The sequence below is a fragment of the Anopheles darlingi genome, chromosome X, assembly GCF_943734745.1.
Source record: "Anopheles darlingi chromosome X, idAnoDarlMG_H_01, whole genome shotgun sequence".
Lineage (NCBI taxonomy): Eukaryota > Metazoa > Arthropoda > Insecta > Diptera > Culicidae > Anopheles > Anopheles darlingi.
The window spans coordinates 11,697,697-11,723,703 of record NC_064873.1 but is presented as its reverse complement, the minus strand read 5'-3'; the positions used below and the strand labels follow the sequence as shown (position 1 = coordinate 11,723,703).

Genomic DNA, 26,007 nt, shown 5'->3' with positions numbered 1-26,007 from the left:
CGACCCCTTCAATTCCGCCCCCGCCGAACCCCCACCTCGTAGACCACCAGTTCTACCACAAATGGGCCCTGCTGTCCGATCCGGAGGACTTTGCGGCCGGCCCGAAGGGTTACCTTAAGTGTGACGTCGGTATCATCGGCAAGGGTGACACGGTCAAGGTGCCACCCAAGTCTGAGAAGGACCCGGACGATATCGAAGCGTACGTTTCTTATTCTTCTTCTTCTTTTTCTTCTTCTTCTTCTTCTTCTTCTTCTTCTTCTTCTTCTGATTCTGCTTCTGCTTCTGCTTCTGCTTCTGCTTCTGCTTCTGCTTCTGCTTCTGCTTCTGCTTCTGCTTCTGCTTCTGCTTCTGCTTCTGCTTCTGCTTCTGCTTCTGCTTCTGCTTCTGCTTCTGCTTCTGCTTCTGCTTCTGCTTCTGCCTCTGCTTCTGCTTCTGCTTCTGCTTCTGCTTCTGCTTCTGCTTCTGCTTCTGCTTCTGATTCTGCTTCTGCTTCTGCTTCTGCTTCTGCTTCTGCTTCTGCTTCTGCTTCTGCTTCTGCTTCTGCTTCTGCTTCTGCTTCTGCTTCTGCTTCTGCTTCTTCTTCTTCTTCTTCTTCTTCTTCTTCTTCTTCTTCTTCTTCTTCTTCTTCTTCTTCTTCTTCTTCTTCTTCTTCTTCTTCTTCTTCTTCTTCTTCTTCTTCTTCTTCTTCTTCTTCTTCTTCTTCTTCTTCTTCTTCTTCTTCTTCTTCTTCTTCTTCTTCTTCTACTTCGGTGAAAAACCAATATATACACCTCAACCGATTCGGTTGGCTTTCCGGTTCTAATTGCATACATTTAGGGGCCAAACATTTCAAAATTTAGCGGTTAAATAACCGATGGAATGAACCAGAAACTTAAAGATGAGATTAAATCAATTTATGGTGCGAAAAACTACCCATATATTATCTTTCGACATTGAAAATGGGTAAAAAACCAAAACATACACCTCAACCGATTCAAATAATTTTAGCGGTTATCCATTTCAAAATTATGCGGTTAGATAACCGATAGAATGAGCCGGACACAGAAATACATGTGGAAAGTGGAGGAGGGGTGGTTAGGGAGCGAGTACATACCTAGTACATCGCTTGTACCTCCCCCCGTCCCTTCCAGCTAGATAAAAAGATGATTTAGACATAATAATTGTCCCAAAAACATACACACCTTTTTAGTTAAATATCTTTGAAAAATACGTTATAAACGTTAAATAGTGCTATTACGGAAGAGGAGAGGGAGATGCCATTACATTTTCATTGTCGAAAGATAATATTTGGGTAGTTTTTCGCACCATAAATTGATTTAATCTCATGTTTAAGGTTCTTGTTCATTCTACTGGTTATTTAACCGCCAAATTTTGAAATGTTCGGCCCCTAAATGTATGCAATTAGAATCGGTTAGCCTACCGAATCGGTTGAGGTGTATATATTGGTTTTTTACCTGAAAATGTAATGGCATCTCCCTCCCCTCTTCCGTAATAGCACTATTTAACGTTTATAATGTGTTTTTTGGTAAAAAACCAATATATACACCTCAACCGATTGGGTAGGCTAACCGATTCTAATTGCATACATTCAGGGGCCGAACATTTCAAAATTTGGCCGTTAAATAACCAGTGGAATGAACAAGAACCTTAAACATGAGATTAAATCAATTTATGGTGCGAAAAACTACCCAAATATTATCTTTCAACATTGAAAATGTAATGGCATCCCCCTCCCCTCTTCCGTAATAGCACTATTTAACGTTTATAATGTATTTTTCTAAGATATTTAACTGAAAAGGTGCGTATGTTTTTGGGACAATTATTATGTCTAAATCATCTTTTTATCTATCTGGAAGGGGGGGGGGGGGGAGGTACAAGCTATGTACTAGGTATGTACTCGCTCTCTCCCTACCCCTCCTCCACTTTCCACATGTATTTCTGTGTCCGGCTCATTCTATTGGTTATCTAACGGCAAAATTTTGAAATGGATAACCGCTAAATGATTTGAATCGTTTGAGGTGTATGTTTTGGTTTTTTACCTGTTTTTTAAAGATATTTAACAGAAAAGGTGTGCATGTTTTTGGGACAATTATTATGTCTAAATCATCGTTTTATCTATCTGGAAGGGACGGGGGGAGGTACAAGCGATGTACTAGGTATTTACTCGCTCCCTCCCCCACCCCTCCTCCACTTTCCACATGTATTTCTGTGTCCGGCTCATTGTATAGGTTATCCAACGGCAATATTTTGAAATGGATAACCGCTTAAATTATTTGAATCAGTTGAGGTGTATATATTGGTTTTTTACCTCTTTTTCTTCTTCTTCCGCTTCCGGATCTGAAAGTTTCTCTCTCTGTCTCTTTCTGCCTATTTCTCTCTCTCTCTCTTTCCCTCTCTCTCTCTCTATCTGTCTGTCTTTCTCTTACCCTCTCACACACAAACTCTTTTTCTGTCTGTCTTTTGGTTCTCGATGTCTGCACAGGAACCTGCTGCTGCCGGACGGTGTGCCGATCGAGCGGCAGCGGGCCAAGTTCATCGTGAAAGTGTACCGGGCGGACGGACTGCCGCGCATGAACTCCTCGATCATGGCGAATGTGAAGCGGGCGTTCACGGGTGAGGCGAAGGATCTGGTCAACCCGTATGTGCAAGTGTCCTTCGCCGGCCTCACGGTGAGTTATGGGTGTATGTTGCGCCAGCAAATCATTCGATGTAGTGATCGTCTCTCTGACTGTTCTGCAGGGCAAGACGAACGTGAAGAAAGCATCGTACAGCCCGGTGTGGAACGAGCAGCTCGTCTTTACCGAGATGTTTCCGCCGTTGTGCCAGCGCATCAAGATCCAGCTGCGCGACGCCGACCCGATGAAACCGTCGATCATCGGTACGCACTACATCGACTTGAAGCAGATTTCGAACGACGGTGAGAAGGGCTTCCTGCCGACCTACGGTCCCTCGTTCGTGCATCTGTATGGTTCGACGCGCGACTATAACCTGCTTGACCAGCACTCGAACCTCAACACCGGGCTCGGCGAGGGCGTCAGCTACCGGGCTCGCCTGCTTATTGCCATCCGTACCGAGATCACCGACAACGTCGAACTATTCACCGACAAGAACGGTAAGGGTTGGGCCAACCATTCCATTCATGCCCTTCTTCGCTAATGTACAGCAATCTGTATCAAAGGGGAGCTTCGGTATTTTATTTCATTTCTTTGCATTTACTTTTTACATTTTTGGTAAAAAACCAATATATACACCTCAACCGATTCGGTAGGCTTTCCAGTTCTAATTGCATACATTTAGTGACAAACCATTTCAAAATTTAGGGGTTAAATAACCGGTGGAATGAACCAGAACCTTAAACATGAGATTAAATCAATTTATGGTTCGAGAAACTACCCAAATATTATCTTTCGACAGTGAAAATGTAATGGCATCCCCCTCCCCTCTTCCGTAATACCACTATTTAACGTTTATAATGTATTTTTCAGAGATATTTAACTGAATAGGTGTGTATGTTTTTGGGACAATTATTATGTCTAAATCTTCTTTTTATCTATCTGGAAGGGACGGGGGGAGGTACAAGCGATGTACTAGGTATGTACTCGCTCCCTCCCCCACCCCTCCTCCACTTTCCACATGTATTTCTGTGTCCGGCTCATTCTATCGGTTATCTAACGCAAAATTTTGAAATGGATAACCGCTAAAATTATTTGAATCGGTTGAGGTGTATGTTTTGGTTTTTTACCACATTTTTTTATGAGTGCTTATCTTTTCAAGAGTATTGTGTAAAATTTTGGGATCAATCAAAGCCAAACTGACAAAGATGTTGATTTTTGCAAATCCGCCTTTTATGCAAGCCTCAAAGCATCTCGCAACTTTAAATTACGATTCCCAAAACCTACGTTTTCAAAGTCGGTGCCCATCGTAACATAAAATCTACTGGACCGATCGATTTGAAATTTTGAACATATAATCTGTACACTATTTGCCAGGTAGCCCCATCGAGTTTTTTAATTGTTGAGTTTTTTTAAAATAATTATATAAAACTAGTTTTTTGAGGCAACATCGAAAAAAGCCTGAGTTTCTCAACTTCAAAAATCTGAAAAAAAACTAAAAATGGGAAATTCTACAAAAACTCGACGGGGCTACCAGGACGAACTTATGATCTAACTAAAGAATATTACATGACTATGATTGGCACCACAAAAAGTACATTTTTACAAATTTGCCTTTCTAAATTGTATGCCATCAACGTATTTTTCACCAAATCTTTCCCAAAAATACAACTAAATATTCTTGAAAAGTTGTAATTTAATATTAAATTATTTTGAAAAAATAAGGTTGAATTCGCCAAAAATCGTCAAAAATTCGCCTTTTTTTGGCCCGAAGTAACCAAAGCCCCCCCTTTAATCTTTTGTGATTGGTGAAAACAGACGGATCGAAATATCTGTGGGTATTAAATGTTGTGTCATTTCATCCCATACGAAGAATTGTACATGACTGATCGAACAAGTATCTTCAACGATGGGAGGTTGAAGAGTAACGTGATCTGAGTGAAACGTTACCAAGCGTAAACATTTGAAACCGGCCTTTCTTTGGGCCCAATTCTGCGAAAATTTCTCGGGCACTTTATGGACAGATTTTTTTCAATGGAAGCAGAAAATCAACGATGTCGGCGCTCTTCACCGTTCGCCGTTTGTAGGGATGAAACTTGCCCGTTTGGGCTCAGTGAAGATATTCGTTGTAGTGTTAGAATTAGAACTCCGCACCGATTATGTTAATCTCACCGACCTGTTAATGCTGAACGAGCAAACACAGTTAGAATGGTTAGAATGGTTCTGTTTTGCGTACATTCAGCCTTTCCTTCTGATTCCCCCTGATTTACAGTGGAGGTTGAGTCAACGCTGCCAATCTGCGAGTCGTCGTATTGCAAGAGCGACGTGTTCGTGCTGTTCGCGACCGTCCTAGAGGCATCGATGCTGGACCGGAAGGTGTGCGACCGGTTGGTCTACTTCGAGCTGAGCATTGGTAACGCAGGGAACTCGCTGGACGGGCACAACGAGAGCGCCACGAGCGCACTGGACGACGACGGTGATGGTGAGCTGCTGTCCATCGATACGACCGCGTACAACAGCACGACCAGCGCCTGCAAACCGATCACGCACGACAAGAGCCACTTCTTCCTGCCGTACTGGGACTACAAGCCATGCATGGACGTCCGCTGCACCTTCCCGGATTTGCGCCGGCGCATGTACAACAGCAACATGATCGGCAAGATCGTCGACCGGTTGGAGGTGGGGCTTGCCGAAACGCACCTACTGCTGGAGGATGAGGATCCGACGGCCGAGGTACGGCTGAGGGCAGTGCTGGAGGAGGTCGCCTCGAGCTGCGGCCGGTACGTGATGATCACAAAGGGGGCCCTGGTGGGGCCGGGCACCGGTAAAACCAAACTGGACAAGGAGCGCATCAAGTTGTGCCAGCGCGAACTGGAAGCGATCGGCAATATGGCGCGCAACCTGCGCGCCCTCGTCACCAAGAGCTCAATGCGGGAACGTTACCGGACTGCCCAGACCTACCTCGGTCGGCTCAAGTTCCTGGTCGACGATCCGCAGCACGCGCTTCCGGACGTGTTCGTGTGGATGGTGGCGAATGGAAAGCGAGTCGCGTACCACCGGGTCGGCGCTCGCGACCTCATCTACTCGACGCTCGAGGAGGAGATGGGCGCACAGTGCGGTAAGGTGCAGACTGTCTTCCTGAAGTTGCCGGGCCGGCAGGCGGAGGGTCCGGCAGGTTGGCACGTTCGTGCCAAGCTGCATCTCTACTTCTGGCTCGGTACGCTAAAGCACAAGAAGTACTTCTACTCGGGGCTACCACGGGGTTACGAGCTGCTGCACGAGCTGAAGAACGCGGACAAACCGACGCTGCCGGCCCCGACCACCATCCACTACATCGAGAAGCATGCGTTCCAGCTGCGGGCCCACCTGTACCAGGCCCGCTCGCTCATCGGCTCGGATGCGTCCGGTTTGAGCGATCCATACGCGACGGTATACGTGACCGAGCACTGCAAGGTGACGCAGGTGATCGAGGAGACGCTCAGCCCGACCTGGGACGAGCTGCTGCTGTTCGACGAGATCGTGCTGTACGGCGCGAAGGAGGAAATCCGGAAGGATCCGCCGACGATCGTGATCGACATCTACGACCAGGACAAGGTTGGCAAGTCGGAGTTTATTGGACGGGCGCTGGCGAAGCCGCGCATCAAGCTGAAGGAGAACCACTATACCACACCGGTGCTCGAGTGGTTCGATATTACGCGCGGGCTTGACAGTGCTGGCGAACTGCTCGCCGCCTTCGAGATGCTGGAGCTCGGATCCGACGATGTGCCACGTCTGTCAGACCCGAAGTACGTCACGCACGGTGGTGGTGGTGGTGGAGGAGGAGGAGGAGGAGGAGGAGGAGGAGGAGGAGGGACCGCTATGACGGTACCCTCCTCGGTCGCGATTCTGCCGGTACCGCGTGATGTACGGCCCAATCTGGCCCGCTTCCGTATCGAGGTGCTGTTCTGGGGGTTGCGCGACCTTAAGCGCGTCCATTTCATGACGGTCGACAAACCGCGCATCGACATCGAGTGCTCGGGCAAGATCCTCAGCTCCAGCATTATCCAGAATGCGAAACGCAATCCCAACTTTGCTGGTATGCTCAAATTTTTCGACCTCGAGCTGCCGATCGAGGAGCGGTACGCACCGCCGATCACGATCCGGGCCGTCGATTGCCGCTCGTTTGGTCGCTACACGCTGGTTGGTACGCACCAGATCACCTCCATCCATCGTTACATGCACCGACCGGCACTGAAGGAGGACCCGAAGCGCTACAACCAGCACGGTCAGATCATGCTGATGCGAAACCAGCACGAGGGTGCCGACCACGCCTCGTTGGATGGTGCCACCGAGGGAGGAGGAGGAGGAGAAGGTGCGGCCCCCGTTACGGCTCAACCGCAACATGGTGGAGGCACCGGGCACCAACACCACCACCATCACACAGAGAGCGAGATCGCACTTCTCAACTCCTGGTCGAACGAGAACCTAACACAGTACGGTGCGGCGGTGTGTTTGGGCGGTGGTGGGGCCGCCGCCGCTGCCACCAGCTGCAAGACACCCTTCGGTAAGGCGCCAACCAAGAAGCAGAAGAAGAAGCACCTGCTAGAGCAGCAGGAAACGCTCGAGGCGGAGGACGACGACGAGTCCAGCAAGGACTGGTGGACAAAGTACTTTCTCTCCTACGAGCGGCTGATCGAATCCATGAAGGTGTCCTCCGCGAAACGCCCATTCGATGCGTCTTACACGACAGCCGGGGGAGCGGCGACGGCCATCGGTGAGCTGTCGGTGGGCGCGACTGGTAGTAGTAGTAGTAGTGGTGGTAGTGGTGGTTTTCAGGCTCAGGTGAGTGGTAGCGACGGCAAGAAGCTGGGCGTCCGGACGTCGAAGCTGGTGTCGAAACTGAGTCCCAAACCGACACCGAGGAGACTGCACGGAGCCAATGGTAGCGGTGGGGGCGGTGGTGTCCCGGGCACTATCGCAGGTAGTCGCGTCGCCACCTGCCAGATCTATCCGTGCGAGTTGGAGTCGCTGCCCGAGTACCGGGAGTTCAAGGAATGGCTGCTGGCGTTCCCGTTGTACCGGGGCAAAAAAACGGGCGACAGCACGGAGGACGAGACGCGCATTGTCGGCTACTTCAAGGGGGCGCTCAAGGTGTACAAGCTGCCGATCGAGAAGGGGCTGGAGCCAGCGTTCACACCTACTTTGCCGCTGAACGATCCGATTCACGTGCTGGTGCGCGTGTACATCGTCAAGGCGACCGATCTGCACCCGATGGACCTGAACGGGAAAGCGGACCCGTACGTGGTGCTGCAACTCGGCACCAAACGCATCTCGGACAAGGACTGCTACGTCAGCAAGCAGCTGAACCCGGTGTTCGGCAAGTGCTTCGAGATTGAGGCGACCTTCCCGCAGGACTCGATGCTGACGGTGCAGATCTACGACTGGGATCTCGTTGGCTCGGACGATCTGATCGGTGAGACGCGCATCGACCTGGAAAATCGCTTCTACAGCAAGCATCGGGCGATGTGTGGCATCGCAAGCCGCTATGAAGAGTAAGCCGCTACGACCGCGAGGACGACACTTTCCATACTCATAGGCATCGCACTTTATATCTCTCTCTCTCTCTCTCTCTCTCTCTCTCTCTCTCTCTCTCTCTCTCTCTCTCTCTCTCTCTCTCTCTCTCTCTCTCTCTTTCTGTTTCTCTGTCTCTCATTGGCAGCTCTGGTTACAACATTTGGCGCGATCCGATGAAGCCGACCCAGATACTGACGAAGCTATGCAAGGAGAACAAGCTGGAACCACCCCAGTACTTCCAGGATCGCGTCACCATCGGCCGGTACTGCTTCGTGTTTACCGGTGATGAAATCCAGACCTGGAGCAACCCGGCCTCGATCAAGTACCGGGACGAACACCTGGCATTGGCCGTTCTGCACCGCTGGGAGGAGATGCCGCGTTTCGGCTGCAAGGTAAAAGGACCGCCACTACTACGCGTACTTGCAGTAAATACACTAGCATAGAGTAAATGGTACTAGCAGTAAATAAGTACTAGAACATCAGTAAATCTGCAGGAGGAGCAGCGTATTATTGATCACCGATCACCATCAATGATCTCTTGTCATTTCGCACCGCAGATCGTACCGGAGCACATCGAGTCGCGGTCGCTGTACAACGCGGACAAGCCGGGCATCGAGCAGGGTAAACTGGAGATGTGGGTCGACCTGTTCCCGATGGATATGCCGCTGCCCGGGCCACCGGTCGACATTTCGCCCCGGAAGCCCCGTACGTACGAGTTGCGCGTCATCATCTGGAATACTGACGACGTGGTGCTGGAGGACGACGCGTTCTTCACCGGCGAGAAGATGTCGGACATCTATGTGAAGGGATGGTTGAAGGGACCGCAGGATGCGCAGGCGACCGACATTCACTACCGGTCGCTGACCGGCGAGGGGAACTTCAACTGGCGCTTCATCTTTCCGTTCGACTACCTCGCGGCCGAGGAGCGGATTGTGTTGTCACGCAAGGAGTCACTGTTCAGCTGGGACGAGACGGAGGTGAAGATGCCGGCCCGGCTCGAGCTACAAGTATGGGACGCGGACCACTTTTCCGCCGACGACTTCCTCGGTGCGATCTCGCTCAACCTCAACCGCTTCCCGCGTGGTGCCAAGTCTTCCAAACTCTGCACGCTCGATATGCTCCGCACCGACAGCGTGCCAACGGTCAACATCTTCAAGCAGAAGCGTGTCCGCGGATGGTGGCCGTTCTTCATCAAGAAGGAGAATGACGAGATGGAGCTGACCGGCAAGGTCGAAGCGGAGATCCACCTGCTAACCCGCGACGAGGCGGAGAAGAACCCAGCCGGCTACGGTCGCAACGAGCCCGATCCGCTCGAGAAGCCCAAGTGAGTACCCTAGCCAGTCAGCCAGTTAACTACCAGGTATCGCACCTTCCTACCTCCGCCCACTCACTCTCGGTCTCTCTGTTCTCGCTCACTAGTCGGCCGGATGCTTCCTTCATGTGGTTTCTCAACCCACTCAAATCGGTCCGGTACATCATCTGGCACAACTACAAGTGGAAGATTATTAAGGGTTTCGTCATACTCGGGCTGGCGCTACTGCTGCTGCTGTTCTTCTACGCCATACCGGGCTACTCAGTCAAGCGGATACTAGGCGCCTAAGGCCACAATGACGCGGACGTCCTTCTGGCCGAACACACACACACGCGCACTTACTGCACGCTTCGAACTCGAAACCACTTCGAAAGTCTCGTGGGTGGGACTCCAGGCTTCGAGTTCGGTCCTAATCTAGCTCCGATACCGTCGCACTTTACACCAGAGACAGTGACCAGTACAGGCGACGGGTGCGGCCGCACCTCGTATAGCGCACAGACACACCAGAGCTCATCAAATTTGGCTCTTTTGTTTTTGTAATGTTTGTTATTCCGTTCATGGTTCTTCCGGCATCCGGGGATTTGGAAAGAGGATATATGGCCAGAGAGGTGGGAAACGATTATGGAGGGAGATAGGGAGGCCACTCGGCCATACTTTACGGTAGGAATACAGGTATGAACACAACAACAGAACACCGTGTACACCGAGCACGCGAGTTAGACTAGAACAGCATAATAGAAAATTATACATATATACAGAGATAAAGATATACATATACTAACACAAAAAACACACGCCCACACACACACACGTACAGATGTACGTACGTGTATATATGCATATATAGACATACTCAGCACCCACTTATCTCAATATCAATTTACACGTACAAATTATTAAGGGAACACAATCACAAAGAGTAATTTAAACATCTAAACATCGTCGGCCAACGACACCGACACAAGCAAGATGGTATATATGCACCGGTTGCTTTTTTAAGCAGGAACTTTTACCCTACGAGCTGCCCCAATATACCCAGCATCCACCTAGACACACATATTCCCATTTCCTTTACCGACCTTTACCGACCTCGTCCTACACCTGTTATTGCCATCTCCCACCCAATCAAACTCTCTCCCTGCGTACCAATCACCTTCCATATCTGTACTCGCATAGTTGCACCCTTAGCTAGTTGTGTGTGCGCGTGCGGGTATGAGTGGCGTCGTGGAGTGTCTAGGTATGTGGAATGGCACTAGCAATGGAGGAAGATGAGATGTAGTAAATCGCCATTGCTAGTACGCCGCGGCGATCCAGGCACCACAATCATTTTTTCTTTTTCTTTCTCTCTTTCTCTCTCTCTCTCTTTCTCTCTCTCTTTCTTTCTCTCTCTCTCTCTCTCTCTCTCTATCTCTCTCTCTCTCTCTGTGTCTCTTACCGCTTGTTCAAATTATACAAATCTATGGTAATGCATGGTGGTAATTTCTATTTTCTAGCGTCAACACTATGAGATTTTATGGCTAGAAATTGATGAAACCATAGAGAATGCAGGAATTTAATCAGCTAAAGTATTGGTGGACGAGACCAATTTTGAAGATAATTATGATTTTCCGCCGTTTTATTATCGTGCGTAGCTAAGAACATGGGATCAGCAAACCGTAACGAATGTTTTCTAGGGCTACGGTACATTTTTCGCCAATATATTATACTCTGGACAAGGGGTTACACACACGGACAAGGGGTACACATAAGGTAGCGTGTGTAAAGGTTCCTTAGCAGTTTACTAGCCCGTAGGTATCGTATATGCTAGTGAGAGTAGCTAGCAAATTCCAGTTTCAACTCATCACACCGATATTTAAAAGGCCCTGTTATGAAATTAACTACTGTTTTATCACCCCACAGGAAAAAAGGAAGCACACACATACACACATACACTCATAAACACAAATAGGATCACTTGAACGAATTGGTCTCTATTGTTTCAATGGTTCAATTGTTAAAAAAATTATGCGTTCACTTATATTTCTGTGCAATCATCATTCATTTTATTTATTTGACCATAGACACTGAAATAGGACTACTAGGCAAACTAAGCCCTAGTCCATTTTAAGCCAAAATCGTTCCTGATAGATTTCTTTTGATATACAAAATATCATCTCCAACAATTTTTCACTGTTTTTCAATTTCTAAAGATGTATTGACTTTTTAACAATCAACCCTAACTTTTCGATTGAATAAACGTCATATGTTTCATCAAAACAGTTCAAAAAGTCGATCTTTTGGGCAAAAACCCAGTTTCTGAGGGTACATAAACAATGCGAAAATGTTGATGCCAAATGGCATTGTAGTAGACTTTCCGGCACTCCAAGAGGGAGAATAATGGTCACCAACATCTCTGCATACTAGTAACGGCACTCGCTTTTCATCCGCCGACCGAGTAAGAGTCGTTACTGATCGATGTTCGATCGCAATCCAAGTTAAGTAATAAAACATTATCCCAGAATATATTCTACATGAAAAGGTTGTAAAGAACTATTGGTGACCCCGGCGTGTGATCCGAAATCAATCACGTAACTGTGGATCACTGCATCAGCGAAGTGTGATCACGGAGTAAGTGCAGTGCAACGCGACACGCGCCGACTGCCAATAACCAACCAAAGCCACGATGCACGAGTGCTTCTGGTTATCGAGGGCGAGAAGACGCGACGAGAGACGTTTCCCACTCTGCCGTGTATGCCTATTTTGATGTTTGCCTTAAAGTTCTGCGGGAATTTAACGTCCTAATAATTGAAACATTAAAATGGTCCTATTTCATCGTCTGATCCATTTTGAAGGGGCTTCGAGAAAAGGACGTTTCTTAAGTGAACGAAGACCCTGCCGACGTTGGTGGCGGTGTTAGTGCTTGTGTGGATGGCGGTTCTGTGGTGCGATCGAGCACCACCTCCAAGAAAATGGCATCGTCGCGGATGAAGTGCTGTGAGCGGAGCGTATCGTGGGGTATGTAGACAAACTGTTGCCGCGTGTAATGCTGGCTCTGTCGTTTGGCCAGAATCGACTTGTTGATGTCGCGAGCGGCTGCCCGGTTAACCGGCTGGTCGCGCAGCGTCACCGTCCCCGGTAACCTGCAGGGCCACTCGAGCAGCGGATCGTTCGGTCCATTCAGCACGGTCAGCCCGACTAGTACGTTCCGGCCGCGCCAGGTACCGATACCGTATAGGCTTACCTCGAGCTGTGCAAAAGCGAGGAAAATAGAAACAAAGGGCCGGCTGAAAACACGGGGTTTCCGATCGGTTTTGGATGGATGGATGGATGGATGTAGGAGGCATACCTGCAGTACGTAGCCGAACGGTTGGTTGGTGAAGAGCGGACCCTTCATCATAATATCGTGCTGCTGCGACTCGACGAACCTCTGCTCGAAGTCACCAATCCGCCACACGATCCGACCGTCGGTCGCACCGAGCGTGCGCTGGTTGGCCTCGTGCAGCAGCTGGGTCTGCAGATCGTCCAGCCGCTGCTTGGTGTAGTAGGTCTCGCGGCGGTACCGCTCCACTTGATGCTCCATCCGCTGGAGCCGCTCGGCTGCATCGAACGTCTGCTGGAGCGCCTCCTGCACCCGGCATGATGTTTTCGTCTGCTCTTCGATCAGCTGCTCTACTAGCTGTTGAACCGGATCATTCGGGTTACCACAGAGTTGGCTGCGTGCAAGCACCCCTGCCGCGATAGCACTCCAACGGCGAGTAGCTAACGATGGTGGCGCCGCGTCGGGTGGCCTCATAGCAGCGGCAGCGCCAGTCTCACCGCTGAACTCCAACGCCCGGCTACCGTTGGGGCTCGGGAGCTCGGTCGAATCGGTGGTGATGATGGTACGCTGGTACGAGGATTCCAACAGCTACGCGTTCAAGGGAAAGCAACGACTCTTTTTGGATTCGTCTCTCACCCAAACCCCCCCCCCCCCCCTCTTTTCTCTGCGTGCCTCGTACCTTCTGGCGCTCGTTTAGATTCTCCATGACCGCGTTGCGGCGTTCGATTTCACCGTTCACCAGCTTGTTGACCGAGACCAAAGCGTCGTTCACCTTGATCGTCCACTTGTTGGCCAACTCGAGTCGCTGTTCTAACCGCACTGTACGATCTAGCAGATTCGCCCGATAGTGCACCTCCTCGCCGAGCGTACGGTGTACGAAGCGCAGCTCATGCAGCAGCGCCTCGACGCCGTCGCCGTCCAGCGTTACTGAACCGTTCGAGCCTCGAGATGGCGTCTGACATGGCTCCGGTGCCGATGCCGCTGCCAGTACGTTACCCAAACTGATGCTAGTGATGGGTGGCTCGTTAAAACCGTCCGTGCAGCGGTTCCGGTGGGCGGCCAGATCCTTCCGCAGCACCAGCAACCCGCAGCCCTCTGGACACGTCTCCAGCGCACGGCTACACTCCTGCAGGTGCTCCTGTTGCGTTAATTGATAGCCAGGTTAGGTGATTGGGGAAAGTGTAGGTCGGCCACACCGACACACTCGGCGACTCACTTCGACCATCTCATCACTAAGCCACTCACTGCACAGGTAACAGGACATTTTAGTGAACTGCACCCTATTTTTCCGCGCCGCTGTGCCGCTGCTCATGATTTGCAGGCTATCCGGTTTCGTTTCCTATGGTACCAAGCCGATGAGTCGTCGCTGTTATCACCAACACCGTATGGCAAGCCACTAAAATGCAAGTGGAAACTGGAATAACGTGGAACAACTGTTAATGTGTCCCAGGGCCGGGTCGCTATCTAATCACCACCAGCAATGGACTACGCGTTGTCGCTTATCAACCCCAGATGATAAGCCCCGTTGCGTGTGTATGATATGGTGGGGTGGTCTAGCTGTGCATGTAAAAGACAATGTAGGCGGGGTTTCTCAAACTCGCGGTTCATATGTATGTTGTGTTTGGTAATTGGTAATTTAACTGCAGTGACGACAGTGATCCTAAATTTGAATTAGAAAATATTCTATACGTGATGCGGCCCACTGCTTGCTTGTCACTGTCAACTACGGTGCGCATGGTAATATGAGTTTGAGATCCCTGGTGTAAGCCGAGACGAAGCAGCAGCGAATCGTTCACGTACAGAATAACTTACTGGTGTATATGAGTTGAAGAATTCGCGGAAAGATTAACTCCTTCGGACAAGCGCAGTAGTAGTTAATACCTGCGCCACGTGGCGTGCGAGCAGCCTGTGGCGGCCTCACCAAATTCAAGCAGATTAAAAAGTCAAGCCGGCTCGAGCCGCTTGACGCGTCAGAATGCGTCTGACGTTTCCCCCTTGTTCGATCGTGTTCCTCGAAGCGGCTAGACGTGTACCAAAAAGCTCCGTAGCACTACCAACGCGTGGTAGACGCTACACAAAAATAAACGCTCGCAAAAAAAACAACTCTCGGTGTCCGCCGATTGAATCTAAAATGTGGAAACATATCCGAACGTCGACCTCCACAAGCCTTACTCTGAGAATGTAGAGCCTTCCCCTCTCTAATGGTTCCTTTACTTCACTACTGCTACAGCACGATTCTCTGCTTCCATTCGATCGCACTACCACTGGACGAGCAGATAATAGATTGCAGACAATATAAACAAATGTTTCTGGGCGGATATTTTACACTGCCGTACAGTTTACTAACCCTGAAAATGGCAATTCTGCAAAATACAATGCGCCAACAAACCCGGTACACTTAAACTATGTTGCTGTTTTAATATTTATTTTTTACTTCAATTATTACACGTAGAAGAGTTTTTCTTGCCGTATCTTAAATAATTTATTATAATTATTTATCTTTATTATTATTTTCAGTATTTTGTTACCATTTGCTTTCTCTTTTCTCTGGCGCGTTGTGTGTGTGTGTGTGTGTTGTTGTGGGAAGGGGGTTGGAGATGGGTAGGGGAGGGGGCTTAGCGAGTATATGTGTGAAGTCGTATTCGGATTTGTTCAATGAATTAATTATAATCTTTGTTGCTCTCCGACGGCTCGGCGGATCTGAGACCTTCAATTCCATAATATTAGGTAACAGCAGCAAACCCTCTACACCCTCCTCCAAGTAAAGTTAAACGTAATTTTATATGATTTTGTTTGTGATGCGGCCCGCCAAGTGAGTGTTATATTACACTGCGGCCGACTGAGTAGCTGTTATTTTCCAAAGCGACCCGGATGCTAATTTGAGTTTGTCTACATAATAATCGAAGAGGCCCACTTGCGACCCGACCCGGAATAAAGATCCCACCAGTTATCCTTAATAGCGCGCGCACCTTGAATTTGCACACACAAACAGACACACCTGGGTGTAGGTGTTCGCGCACTGGCAGGCACCCACCGTCTGATCAATTGGTGGGTTGGGGATTCTATTCTATTGATGGGTACATTGATCTCCGCTGTTCCACGTGCTTTTTTGCGTCTCCCTCATCCGACCTACCCCCGTGCTTGGCAATATCACCCACCATCATCAACCTGGTCCTATTTTCTCCTGGCAAACTTATGTGTTTTTTCTTTTCCCGACTACATTCTTGTCTGTTTGTTTTTCCACCGCAGAGTTTGGGAGGGGAGCGGGTATCTTTTTATCAATTTTTTTTTGGTTTATTTTCATTCCATTTTCCACATACCTGCGTGTGTATGTATGCCTGCTAACATGCATGTTGGAAATAACCACTAACTTTGAATATTTATCCGCTAGTAAATGAGCGTACATTTATCTTTTTGCTGTATTTTTACGTAAATCATTTGGATGCATCTTGTAGCCGCTGCGGTGCTTTGCGCAAACACACACACACAAACACACACACACGCACACGTGCACATTTATCCTTTTTCTCTATCATTCGCTTCAAGAATACCCATAATCATACATTCGCCCTGTAGCCTATGGATTTTCGACTACGTAAAACACTACGTAAAAACCAATCTCATCGTCCTTTGCCACTGGTAACACAGCTTTCTATGCCCCATTTCGCTTAGGAGTTAGATTAAGAACGGTTGAGAGGAGCACTGCCCATGAACGCATAACTGCCTCATTATGGGTTAAGACAAGCATGAGAATCTTTTTTAATTTATACATTCTCTTTTTATTTAAATAAAAAAATGTTTGATGTCAAAAAGTCAGTGCTCTGTGCGCTAATAGATTGGAATAAAGTTGCACATTTGCAACAGCTATCAATAAATAGATAACGGTATCAGCAGAAAAATAGGGTTTTGAAAAATTAACTTTAACTGTCGCAACCAGTAGATTAAAGTGCAAATGGAGCAGTGAAATGACCACCAATAGAGCAGCGAAATGACCAGTACATGTTCCGGAAAATATAGAAACTTTTGCTTGACTTGCGAATACATTGCCTTTAATGGTATGTTACAGTTACGCGTTTTTCACAGATAAGTGCAGGATGGGACGGTTATGGGTTCATGTAAAGTACATGAATGTTTAAGATAAGATGTGTGGTCATAACCTACTCCAGTTTTACTATCGTTGGTTACTATGTTATAGATACGCACCGCCAACGACAATGCCACCCTAGCAGGAAATCAGAAGAATAAGTAGAATTCGAATTAGTAAAGAAGAGGGAGGAAGTATGGAGAGGGAGTGGGGTGGGGGGAGGGGGTTGGTAGCATAGATCAGGTGCCGCATTTGCATAACGCCTTTTCCACAAACAGCTTTATTTTTAATTTGGCAGAGAAAGAAAGCATGCAGTCTCCCTTTCTACCATAGCATGAAAAAAGCAATGGGGCTCGAGCGACAACTTCGTTTGTTCTTTCGCTGTCATAGGGGTCACCCTTTGCCCAGATTATAAAAATCTAAGCCAATGTATGGTGGTAATTTGTATTTTCTAGCGTCCACACTATGAAATTTTAGGCCTAGAAATTGGCGAAATCATAGAGACCTAAAATTTCATCTGCTTTGAAAATTGAACGCTCAGTAGTTTGAAATAGATTAAATCTGTAAACATATTTTAAAAAGCGCAATCAACAAATATAGTGTTGAAGTGAAGCAGTTGCTCTTTCAATTTTAACAGCTAAAGTGTCGATGGACGTAGCAAATTTCTGATGATTATTCCGATTTTCTACCATTTTAATATCGCATGTAGCTAAGAAAACGAGATCAACAGCCGTATCGGTTTCAAAACGTAAGAAAAAGTGACAGACCTCTAGAAGTTTTTCTAATGCTACGGTACATTTTTCGCCAAGTATAGTCTGGACAATGGACTATGGCTTGCCTCCATGAACGAATCCTGAGACCCCTTAGAGTGGACGCTACAAAATCGTTTTCACCTTCCAATAATACCGACAGTGTAGGCGCACGGCAACAGACCAAAAAAAACTTTAGGGAAAATAACGTATGTACAATTCCCGGTTGAGTGTTACTCTGCCATTGTTCACGCATAGGAATGAATATTAATATTCGCACGCACACGCTTGTAATTACTTTACGCCCCCCCCCCCCCCCTTCCCTTTTGCCAACAGTACCTAGCTTATTCATGATCCTGGTATAAATCCTTTCTAATATTTCACTTTTCCAGTTAAAATACACGATGATTCTACACTTCATCTCATGCGGCAGTTCTAATATGTATGCGCATATGTGTGTGTGCACATGGGTGCGTGTTCTTCCGTATCCTTCTTTTGTTTAGGAGGGAAGCGGGTGGGCCAGTTTGTAACTATGAGATGTTTACAAGGTTTGCTCCTTCTTCACGCCCTTTTATTACCGATTACCAATTTTTACATACTTTATTATCTAGTTTTTATACTATCATATTGTAGGATCTGCGTGCCCCGTTTTTCAAACTTCTCTTATTCTTCAAACAAACATTTCAAACTTCTAATCATCTTGTGTTGTCTGCTTATTTTGCCACATCGTTGGGTAGCATAACTCATGGGATGCAGAATGAGTGATTACAGCTCCGTTCAGCTTAGTTTTCAACTTTCGTTCGATTTATCCGTGCTGTTTGTCCGTTTACGTCATAAGCCGCAGCGCTTGTGATATATAAATGTGAAGAACGAAAAAAAAAAAACAAAACACTTCTCGTTTCGAGTGTATCAAGTCATTCAAGAAGACACTAATCGTTCTTTTTTTTCATTTCATATCTTTTCTTTTGCTTTTTTCCCTCGCTCATTTGCATCATTTGCAATTTAAGAAGTAAAAAACCATAATCATTTCCCAACCCTCGTCCCTTCTCCGACGACCGATCAGATGGGTTAAGAACTGGTAAACTTATAAATTATAAGGCATAAACCAGTAGATACCCAGGCCTACTTGTTCAAATTCTAAGTATTGAAAGTCAGTGCAAAAAGTATTTAAACTAAAGTATACATGCGTTACTTATACGGTATCAGCGTAGACATCCCGTGGGGAAGGGCGTTTCATGTCAGCCATTCTTTGCTTGCTGCGTTTGAATCCATAGCTAGGAATCAAATGATATCAAAAACATGTGAAATAATCCGCCTAATGAGACAGATGTGTTGTTGGCTAATGTACACTACAGCACACGCAACACTAATCTGTACATTTCATGAAGTCATATTACAGATAAAAAAACTAAAACCTAAACCGCGAAATAACTTCTACTGACTATCGAACGGTCGATTCCTCAAAAGCATAAACTATGTACATCTTCGCTCATTATGAACTGTACAGACTTTTGCGATTAGTTTAGCCAAATACCATTCTCTCCTACTTTGTCACTTTGCTTGCAGTTCCTTTTCGCCTATTTATCCCTCTTTCACGTCTTGGCATCTTCCGAACGCACCCATTGGAAGCGCGCTCATCTGCGAGTGGAACGGAGCGTCGTGGAGAATAGGAATGTTATTGATTGGTTGTGAGGTGCAGCTGCTGTCGACGCGCAACATCAGATGCCGATGGTATTGAAAAATTTACTGGCATTAGTGTCACACAAAAGTTAAGACGACGGTGTGCGGCAGTACCTTGACAGTACACAGGGGGCAATCTAAGGACGCTTTAGGCTCCATTCATCGGTTGGCATGCTGCCCGCATGCTGATGCCATTGGTGTTGTTGTTAGGAGTTAGGGGGCTGTGCGTCAATGGCACAGTGGACTTGGCAAATGTCGACGATGATTCGGATGACGAGGACGAGGACGATGAAGACGACGTGGAGGTCGCTAGAGTCGATGCAGGGCTATTGGTAGAAGTGCAAACTACGGTTGGTTGACAAGCCGCTGCTGCAGCCACGCCGTTGGCAGCAACCGCCTTTCGCAGCAGCAGCAGCTGGTGGCGGTGCTGGGAGGTACGCAGTTGTGGCTTGGTTGGTACCGCAATAGGTAGATTAAACAGATGGGTTGTAGTAGCCAATGGATGCTGCTGATGCCTGTACTGTTCTTGCGGCTGCTGCTGTCGCCGGATTACAGAGGCTTGCAATAGTGATTGCGCCTGGTTTACTTGCTGAATTGCTACTGTTGCTGATTGACGACACACGGTTACCAATGATTGATTGCTGCCAGCACTACTACATTGCATCAGCTGATGCTGCTGCTGTTGCTGCTGCTGTGATGATGGTTTCAAGATAATACTGTGCTTCTTGGCCGCTCCTCCGTTTTTCGGCGAAGCACTTCCACCGATGCTGTTTCGGTTCGCCCGGCCCATCTGTGACCGACGATCGTCTTGTTCTGCCGACACATTCCGTGCTGTTCCGCCAAAAATACTGACCCTTGTCGTGCTTAGTGGTGCTGCATTATTATTGGAAGTGGATGTGGTGTTGCTACTGCTGGCGGTTTTATGCTTCATGCCGCCTACCTCTGTCCCGCTACTACACGGTAGAAACAGGACTGATGAGGATGATGCTCGATGGCCCGCAGGAGGCAGCAGTGGAGTCGTAGGTTCGTTGGCAATGCCCGATGAAGGCGAAGGAGTCGTAATACCCCCGGCGCCTGCCGTGCGCGACCGAGCATGAGCGAAGAGAAAGGAGGATACGCTGCCGGTACCGGTACGCTTATTGCTCATGACGCCGCCACTGCGGAAGGACAGCTAAGATGAACTAGATTGGTTCATGTTGCCGAACATGCCGGTCGAAAATGTAGTCTGCTGACCGACCGGGTTCCCACCCGCTCCTCCAGATCCGCCTGAACCACCACCACCTCCACCGCCGCCACCACCTGCACCGCCGGCGGCGGCTCCACTGTTGGTGCTATTCACGACAGCATGCTGGTTCTGCTGGTTCGATGAACGATTGTGTTTCGACACCGGCGGTTGCAGATATTCATGTTTGGCCAACGCGAACACATCCATCCTGTCCTCCTTCCGGTACGCCAGACAACCACGAATAAAGCTCTGGCGGAAGAGACGGAGAGAGAAAGAGGAAGAGAAAGATAGAGGATTGAAGGTGTTGTTGCGTTGATTTGTCGCGATCGTTTCCAGATTGTTAGTCATTCATTTGCACCTACCTTGGCTTCGTTTGAGACGGTCGGTTTATTGGCGAACTGCACTTCCGTTGCTTTTAGAATCGTGTTCTCCTCGAGAATTGTGGCTTGCGATTGGTTGTGCCCGAACGGCTTCTTACCGTACAAGCATTGGTAGAAGATAACACCCACGCTCCAGACGTCCACTTTAGACGAGATCTTCGGTGGGTTCTTGCCGACCACAAAGCACTCGGGTGGCAAATACCTGCATACAAACATCATTTTGTAATAGTCGGAAAGGAGAGGAAATATAAAAACAAAACATAAATTTGATATAGTTGCCCAGATCTAGTGGTCCAACAAACTGAGCTGAAATAGGATGGCTCGAAGAATTCAAGCGAAAACAGGCCTGCCGGATTTTTCTCCCATGTTCGTTATCTTTGTTTCTAATTCATCCATCTTACGCAGCCCTTCTTCTTCAACCCTCACCACCTCCTCATAAATTGCCGTCTCGGTTCGCTCACCAATAAGTTCCAGCACCTTGTGATGTGAGATCCATACCGTGGTCCGGGTTATAGTTCTCTTCGTCCATAACCTTCGACAGGCCAAAATCGGTAATCTTGATCTCACCGCACACGTTACCCTCGGTAAGAAGAATGTTGCCTGGCTTCAGGTCGTAGTGTATGATCGGTGGTTTGATCTCGTTCAGATACTTTAGTGCCGAAACAACCTACGTGAGAAATAAATTTAGCATAAAAAAAGACGATATTTGAGATAGATCACTGCTAGCACATATCAATATCATTGTATCTACTGGAACTGAGGGTACCGTACATACCTGCATGATGATTGAGCGCGCCTCCTTCTCTGGAATCGTCTTGTGTTGCTTTAGATAGAAATCAAGATCATGTCCGTCACAGTACTCAAGAACGGTGCAAAATGAGTTGGCATCGATCTCAAATACATCGTACAGCTTTACCACACGGGGATGGTCAAGTGCCTTGTGGATATTATACTCACGTAACGCGTGTCTGCAAAGGCGGTAAGAGATCGGTTACACGCTGATGCGCCTTTGCTGCTAGCACCCAGAAGAGACGAGTGAGACCTATTTTACTTACTTAATATAGTTAGCTTTTTTGTCCTCTTTCCAGTCTTTGTTCAACTGGTGCACCTTACACGCGACGTAGCGTTGCTCCTTCAGATCAAAAGCCTTGTGCACCTCGGAGAAGCCACCCTTGCCGAGCAACATTAATAGTAGGTAGCGATCGTTAAGCACGGGATGATTGTTAAATCGCGACTATTATTCACCAGATGCCAATTTCAACAAGCAAAAGTGGAAAAGATTGAATAAGTGATGTATAATTCCACCATCATTGTGCCAGAGCATCGTGTACGCCTTCTGGAGGCAGCATCCTCTTACCTGATCCTCGTTGTGTATTCTCTTGAGCTCCCGGATGTGAAGATTGCGCTCCCGTTCCAACTTCTCCATCTCAAGCTGCAGATCTGCGTCCTCCTTCTTAAGCGCGTTCTGGCGCAGCTTCAGTATTTCATCGCACTCATAGTACTCCTGCAGCGTAAATGACGAGCCGCTGCTGACAACCGGATCCGGCTTAAGAAATGTGCTGTTATCATTCCCGTTGTGCAGCGTTGACGATCCGCTACTGACTGTGCCGCTGGTACTGCTCACGCCACTGCTATTGGTAGTAGCTGCACCGCTGCCAGCGGCGTTGGCTCCGCCACTGCCAGCTGTAACGCTCGCTCCGAGACCGGAGCCACCCACCGGCACAACGCCGGCCCCACCACCCGCGCCCGTTGTTGCAATCGAACTGTTGTTACTGCTGTTGCCGCTATTGTTGCTCTGGTTACGCTTACGACCGCTCTCGCTGTTGGTAGGCCGCTTCTTCATCAATAACTTCTTCTGTCGATCAATCTCCTCGCGCTCTGCCGTGATCTCCTCCTGGCGTCTGAAAGATACAGGAAAAAGACATTGTATAAAGCATCTAAGCTAGTGTGTCAGGCTGTAGATAGTAGACAGATAACTTACTTCGCGAGCTCCTGGAAAGCGTAACCGTCGGTCCAATTCTCTTGGAACGTGGCGCCGACGCGCTGCGTGACAAACTGACCGAGCCGTAGTCGGTTTTGCATGCACTTCTGCCGCGCCTCCTTTTTTTCTATATTGCTTTTCTGCTTCAGGAGCTTCTTCACCACCTCGATGCACTTGGCAATTTGGTTCTTTTGCTGCTCTATTGCCTTCTGATTCACGCCGATCTGGGTTTTTTGCTCATCGGACATGCGTGCCAGTTCGTCAATGCGCGTGCGGCTCGCATCGAAATCGTGCTCCCGCTCGCTCATATCTACTTGTGTTAATTCGGTCTGCACCATTTTTGATAGCATCTGGGGCGGTGATATCGCGACGGCCGATGCCGACACCGCTACCGTCGTTGCAGTCAAATTCGTCAAGGCGATGGCGGGAATCTTCGAGGTTGGTAGTCTCCCCGTCATCGCACCCAGTACTGTCGAAGGCGTGGGCGAAGGGGTCGTGGCTCGCAGCTGGAAAGTGCTATTGTTATTACCTGCACCGCCCAACAGACTGCTGCTGTTCAGTGAGGCAGCTGTTTTGGAGAGACTGATCCCACCACCACCATTACTACCACCACCGATTCCCGATCCGGTGGCCCCACAGCCAACACCACCTCCACCGCCACCGCCGCTACCACCTCCGTTACTCGTGCTACCGGTAGTGCTATTGTTGCTGTTGCTACTGTTGGAACTGCTGCTAAGCACCAACGTGTTGAGGACAGTATTGTTGTTATTGGCGGTGGAAGTGGTTACTGAAATGTGATTGTTCTGCAGCAGCTGTTGCTGCTGTTGCTGCTGCTGCTGCTGCGGTTGCTGCTGTTGCTGCTGCTGCTGCTGCGGTTGCTGCTGCTGCTGCGGTTGCTGCTGCTGCGGTTGGTGCTGCTGCGGTTGCTGCTGCTGCGGTTGCTGCTCCTGCTGCTGCTGTTGTTCCTGCTGCTGCTGTTGCTGCTGTTGCTGCTGATTAGTCACTGCAGTCGTTGCTGCTATAGTGCTGTGGATAGTGGTCCCTAGTCCCGCCGAGTCTTGTAGTGACGCTATGGACTGCGAGGTCTGCTGTTGTTGCTGATGAGAGGCAACAATGATAGTCGTGGGCCCTTGGCCCCCCGTTGTCGTTGCCGTCTGTGAAGAATTGATCAAAGTTGTTTGCAGTTGCTGGGATGCCTGGACCATTCCGGTTTGACCCGACTGACTTGCCACCGTTACTGCCGACTGCTTCTGGTGTAACGGTTGCGATGACTGTTGCTGTTTCGCCTGCAGCGGCTGTCCGGTAGCAGCACTCATCAAGGGTTGGTGTGGCTTTTGGGATGCACTGGACATGATGGTTCCACCGCTTCCGCTGGCTGACACTATCGAAGCGCTCTGTATCGCGGTCGAGTTGGAGATGGAAGGTGGTGGAGCAATCATCGCGGCGGCTGCAGCCGCGACGGCCGCAGCAGCCGCGGCTGCCGCTGCCGTAGCGGCGGTTGAGTGAGGAACTAATAAGGAAATGGTGCTGTTATTGCCCGATGACGTTGATGACGAAGCAGGATGTCGCTGTGGTCGACTAAACGGATCGACCTGCTGTTGCTGCGATTGTGGGCTACTGGCGATCTGCTGCTGCTGGCTGCTTTGAATCGACGACGCTCCGCGCTCGGTCACTTGTTGTGATGGTTGGTTCGTGGAGGGCGGATACATCGGATAAGGTCCGAGCTGAGGGCTGGTGCTCTTGGCAGTTTGGCTTTGACTGGTTCCGCCAACACCACTCCCACCAGACACCGTCCCTCCGCCTGCCGAACCACTAGAACCACTGACTCCTCCTGGCGGATTACCCACACTGCTACAGCCATCGCTGCCTCCACTACTACCTCCACCACCGCCACTACCGGCACCACCATCACCAGCGCTACCACCACCTCCTTCGGTGATCGTGGAATTGTTTATTGCTCCTACGATAGAACCACCTGCTGCACCGTGCACGACCCCAGTACGAGCGCCGCCGGTATTCGCCCCGGAGTTCCCGCTCACTCCTTTCGTGACAGTTGAGCGCATCAGCGAGCTCGATGCTGGCGGGTGTTTCGAAAAATAATCGTTTATCTTAGTATCACTTAGGGACACGGAGAGCCGCGGGCCCTTAATATTATCTCTACTATCACGTAAATGTCCGCCTACAATGGCGATACTTCCCGCTCCTGCTGCCGTGCTTGTCGATGTGCCCGTACCACCTCCCGCGCCAATTCCGCCGGTACTAGCCGGAAGACATCCATTATCTTCCGGAGCCTTTCGTTTGCGCTTACGCTCGGTCGGAGCAACGCGAGTCACTTTCTCCCCAGGACCGGATGAAGGAGCGGTTGCTGTCAGCATGATACCGTGACTGGTGGTTCCCGGGGCTCCGGCAGTAACGATCGCGGCCGCCGCAGCAGCAGCACTAATGATCGCTTCGATCTCCTTATCACTATGCGACGAACAAGTGCTCATGTTCGAATCCTGATCTTTGTTATTATTTTGATGGTGTTGCTGCTGCTGAGCATGGTGCTGTTGATGTTGTTGGTGGTGGTGGTGATGGTGTGTATGATGGTGATGTAGCTGTTGTTGCTGTTGCACGTTACTATTCGATGAGACTATCGTTCCACTCTCGTCTGCACCATCTTCAGTTCCTCGGGCTTCGCCACCACTCTCGGTCATTGAAGATGCCGCGACCGCTAAGGATGCGGTGACAGACTGCAGCTGCTGCTGTTGGTTGTTATAATGCTGCTGCTGCTGCTGCTGCTGCATATGGTGTGCATGGTTATGCGCTTGGTCCTGGCCGACTTGTAAAATGGTTGTCTGTGGTGCCATTTGCAGCTGGGCTCCGGCGGACATCTGAGGGCAGGTGGAAGAAAAAAGGAAATAAAATGGAGGAATGTTAAAAAAAACCAGTAGTTTTCAACGAAATGTTTACATTTTCGTTCGAACTTTCTTCAACATTTAATGGTCGATCAAATAGCAGCGCGAGTGCGTTATGCAAACTTACGACCTGCATTCGTTCAGGGCTTATCCACCTCTGCGGACGGACCCCATAGTATGCTCCATAATGAGTTGACTATTTCAATACGGGCTTTGCCGATGCGGATTACGTAACA

General features: G+C 48.9%; 3 protein-coding genes across 6 annotated transcripts in view; 1 reads left to right on the top strand and 2 right to left on the bottom strand.

Moving 5' to 3' along the window:
* The window catches only part of LOC125948434 (otoferlin-like), a 19,037-nt gene extending 7,518 nt beyond the window's left edge, over window positions 1-11,519 (top strand). For all 3 annotated transcript variants that reach the window (XM_049674494.1, XM_049674477.1, XM_049674485.1), the window contains exons 8-14: window positions 43-199; window positions 2,483-2,669; window positions 2,740-3,112; window positions 4,885-8,143; window positions 8,311-8,557; window positions 8,723-9,489; window positions 9,585-11,519. In XM_049674494.1, the coding sequence (XP_049530451.1) occupies window positions 43-199; window positions 2,483-2,669; window positions 2,740-3,112; window positions 4,885-8,143; window positions 8,311-8,557; window positions 8,723-9,489; window positions 9,585-9,765 (5,171 nt within the window). In that variant the 3' untranslated portion in view covers window positions 9,766-11,519. The remainder of the gene's footprint in view (window positions 1-42; window positions 200-2,482; window positions 2,670-2,739; window positions 3,113-4,884; window positions 8,144-8,310; window positions 8,558-8,722; window positions 9,490-9,584) is intronic.
* A 14-nt stretch (window positions 11,520-11,533) lies between these two features.
* LOC125948867 (uncharacterized) lies at window positions 11,534-14,641 on the bottom strand. The gene is made up of 5 exons (XM_049675369.1): window positions 14,588-14,641; window positions 13,992-14,189; window positions 13,455-13,913; window positions 12,803-13,363; window positions 11,534-12,703 (listed from the first exon to the last, which is right to left on the bottom strand). Exons 2-5 carry the CDS (start codon window positions 14,085-14,087, stop codon window positions 12,332-12,334), a joined length of 1,488 nt encoding a protein of 495 aa, XP_049531326.1. The 5' UTR covers window positions 14,088-14,189; window positions 14,588-14,641; the 3' UTR covers window positions 11,534-12,331.
* Window positions 14,642-15,187: 546 nt separating this feature from the next.
* The window catches only part of LOC125948465 (serine/threonine-protein kinase tousled-like 1), a 32,691-nt gene continuing 21,871 nt past the window's right edge, over window positions 15,188-26,007 (bottom strand). Inside the window, exons 4-10 of one of the 2 annotated variants that reach the window (XM_049674586.1) lie at window positions 22,875-25,747; window positions 22,251-22,794; window positions 21,949-22,127; window positions 21,669-21,861; window positions 21,355-21,560; window positions 20,876-21,095; window positions 15,188-20,762 (exon numbers count right to left, since the gene is read on the bottom strand). In XM_049674586.1, the coding sequence (XP_049530543.1) occupies window positions 20,460-20,762; window positions 20,876-21,095; window positions 21,355-21,560; window positions 21,669-21,861; window positions 21,949-22,127; window positions 22,251-22,794; window positions 22,875-25,747 (4,518 nt within the window). In that variant the 3' untranslated portion in view covers window positions 15,188-20,459. The remainder of the gene's footprint in view (window positions 20,763-20,875; window positions 21,096-21,354; window positions 21,561-21,668; window positions 21,862-21,948; window positions 22,128-22,250; window positions 22,795-22,874; window positions 25,748-26,007) is intronic. The other variant, XM_049674577.1, reaches the window with a different exon arrangement.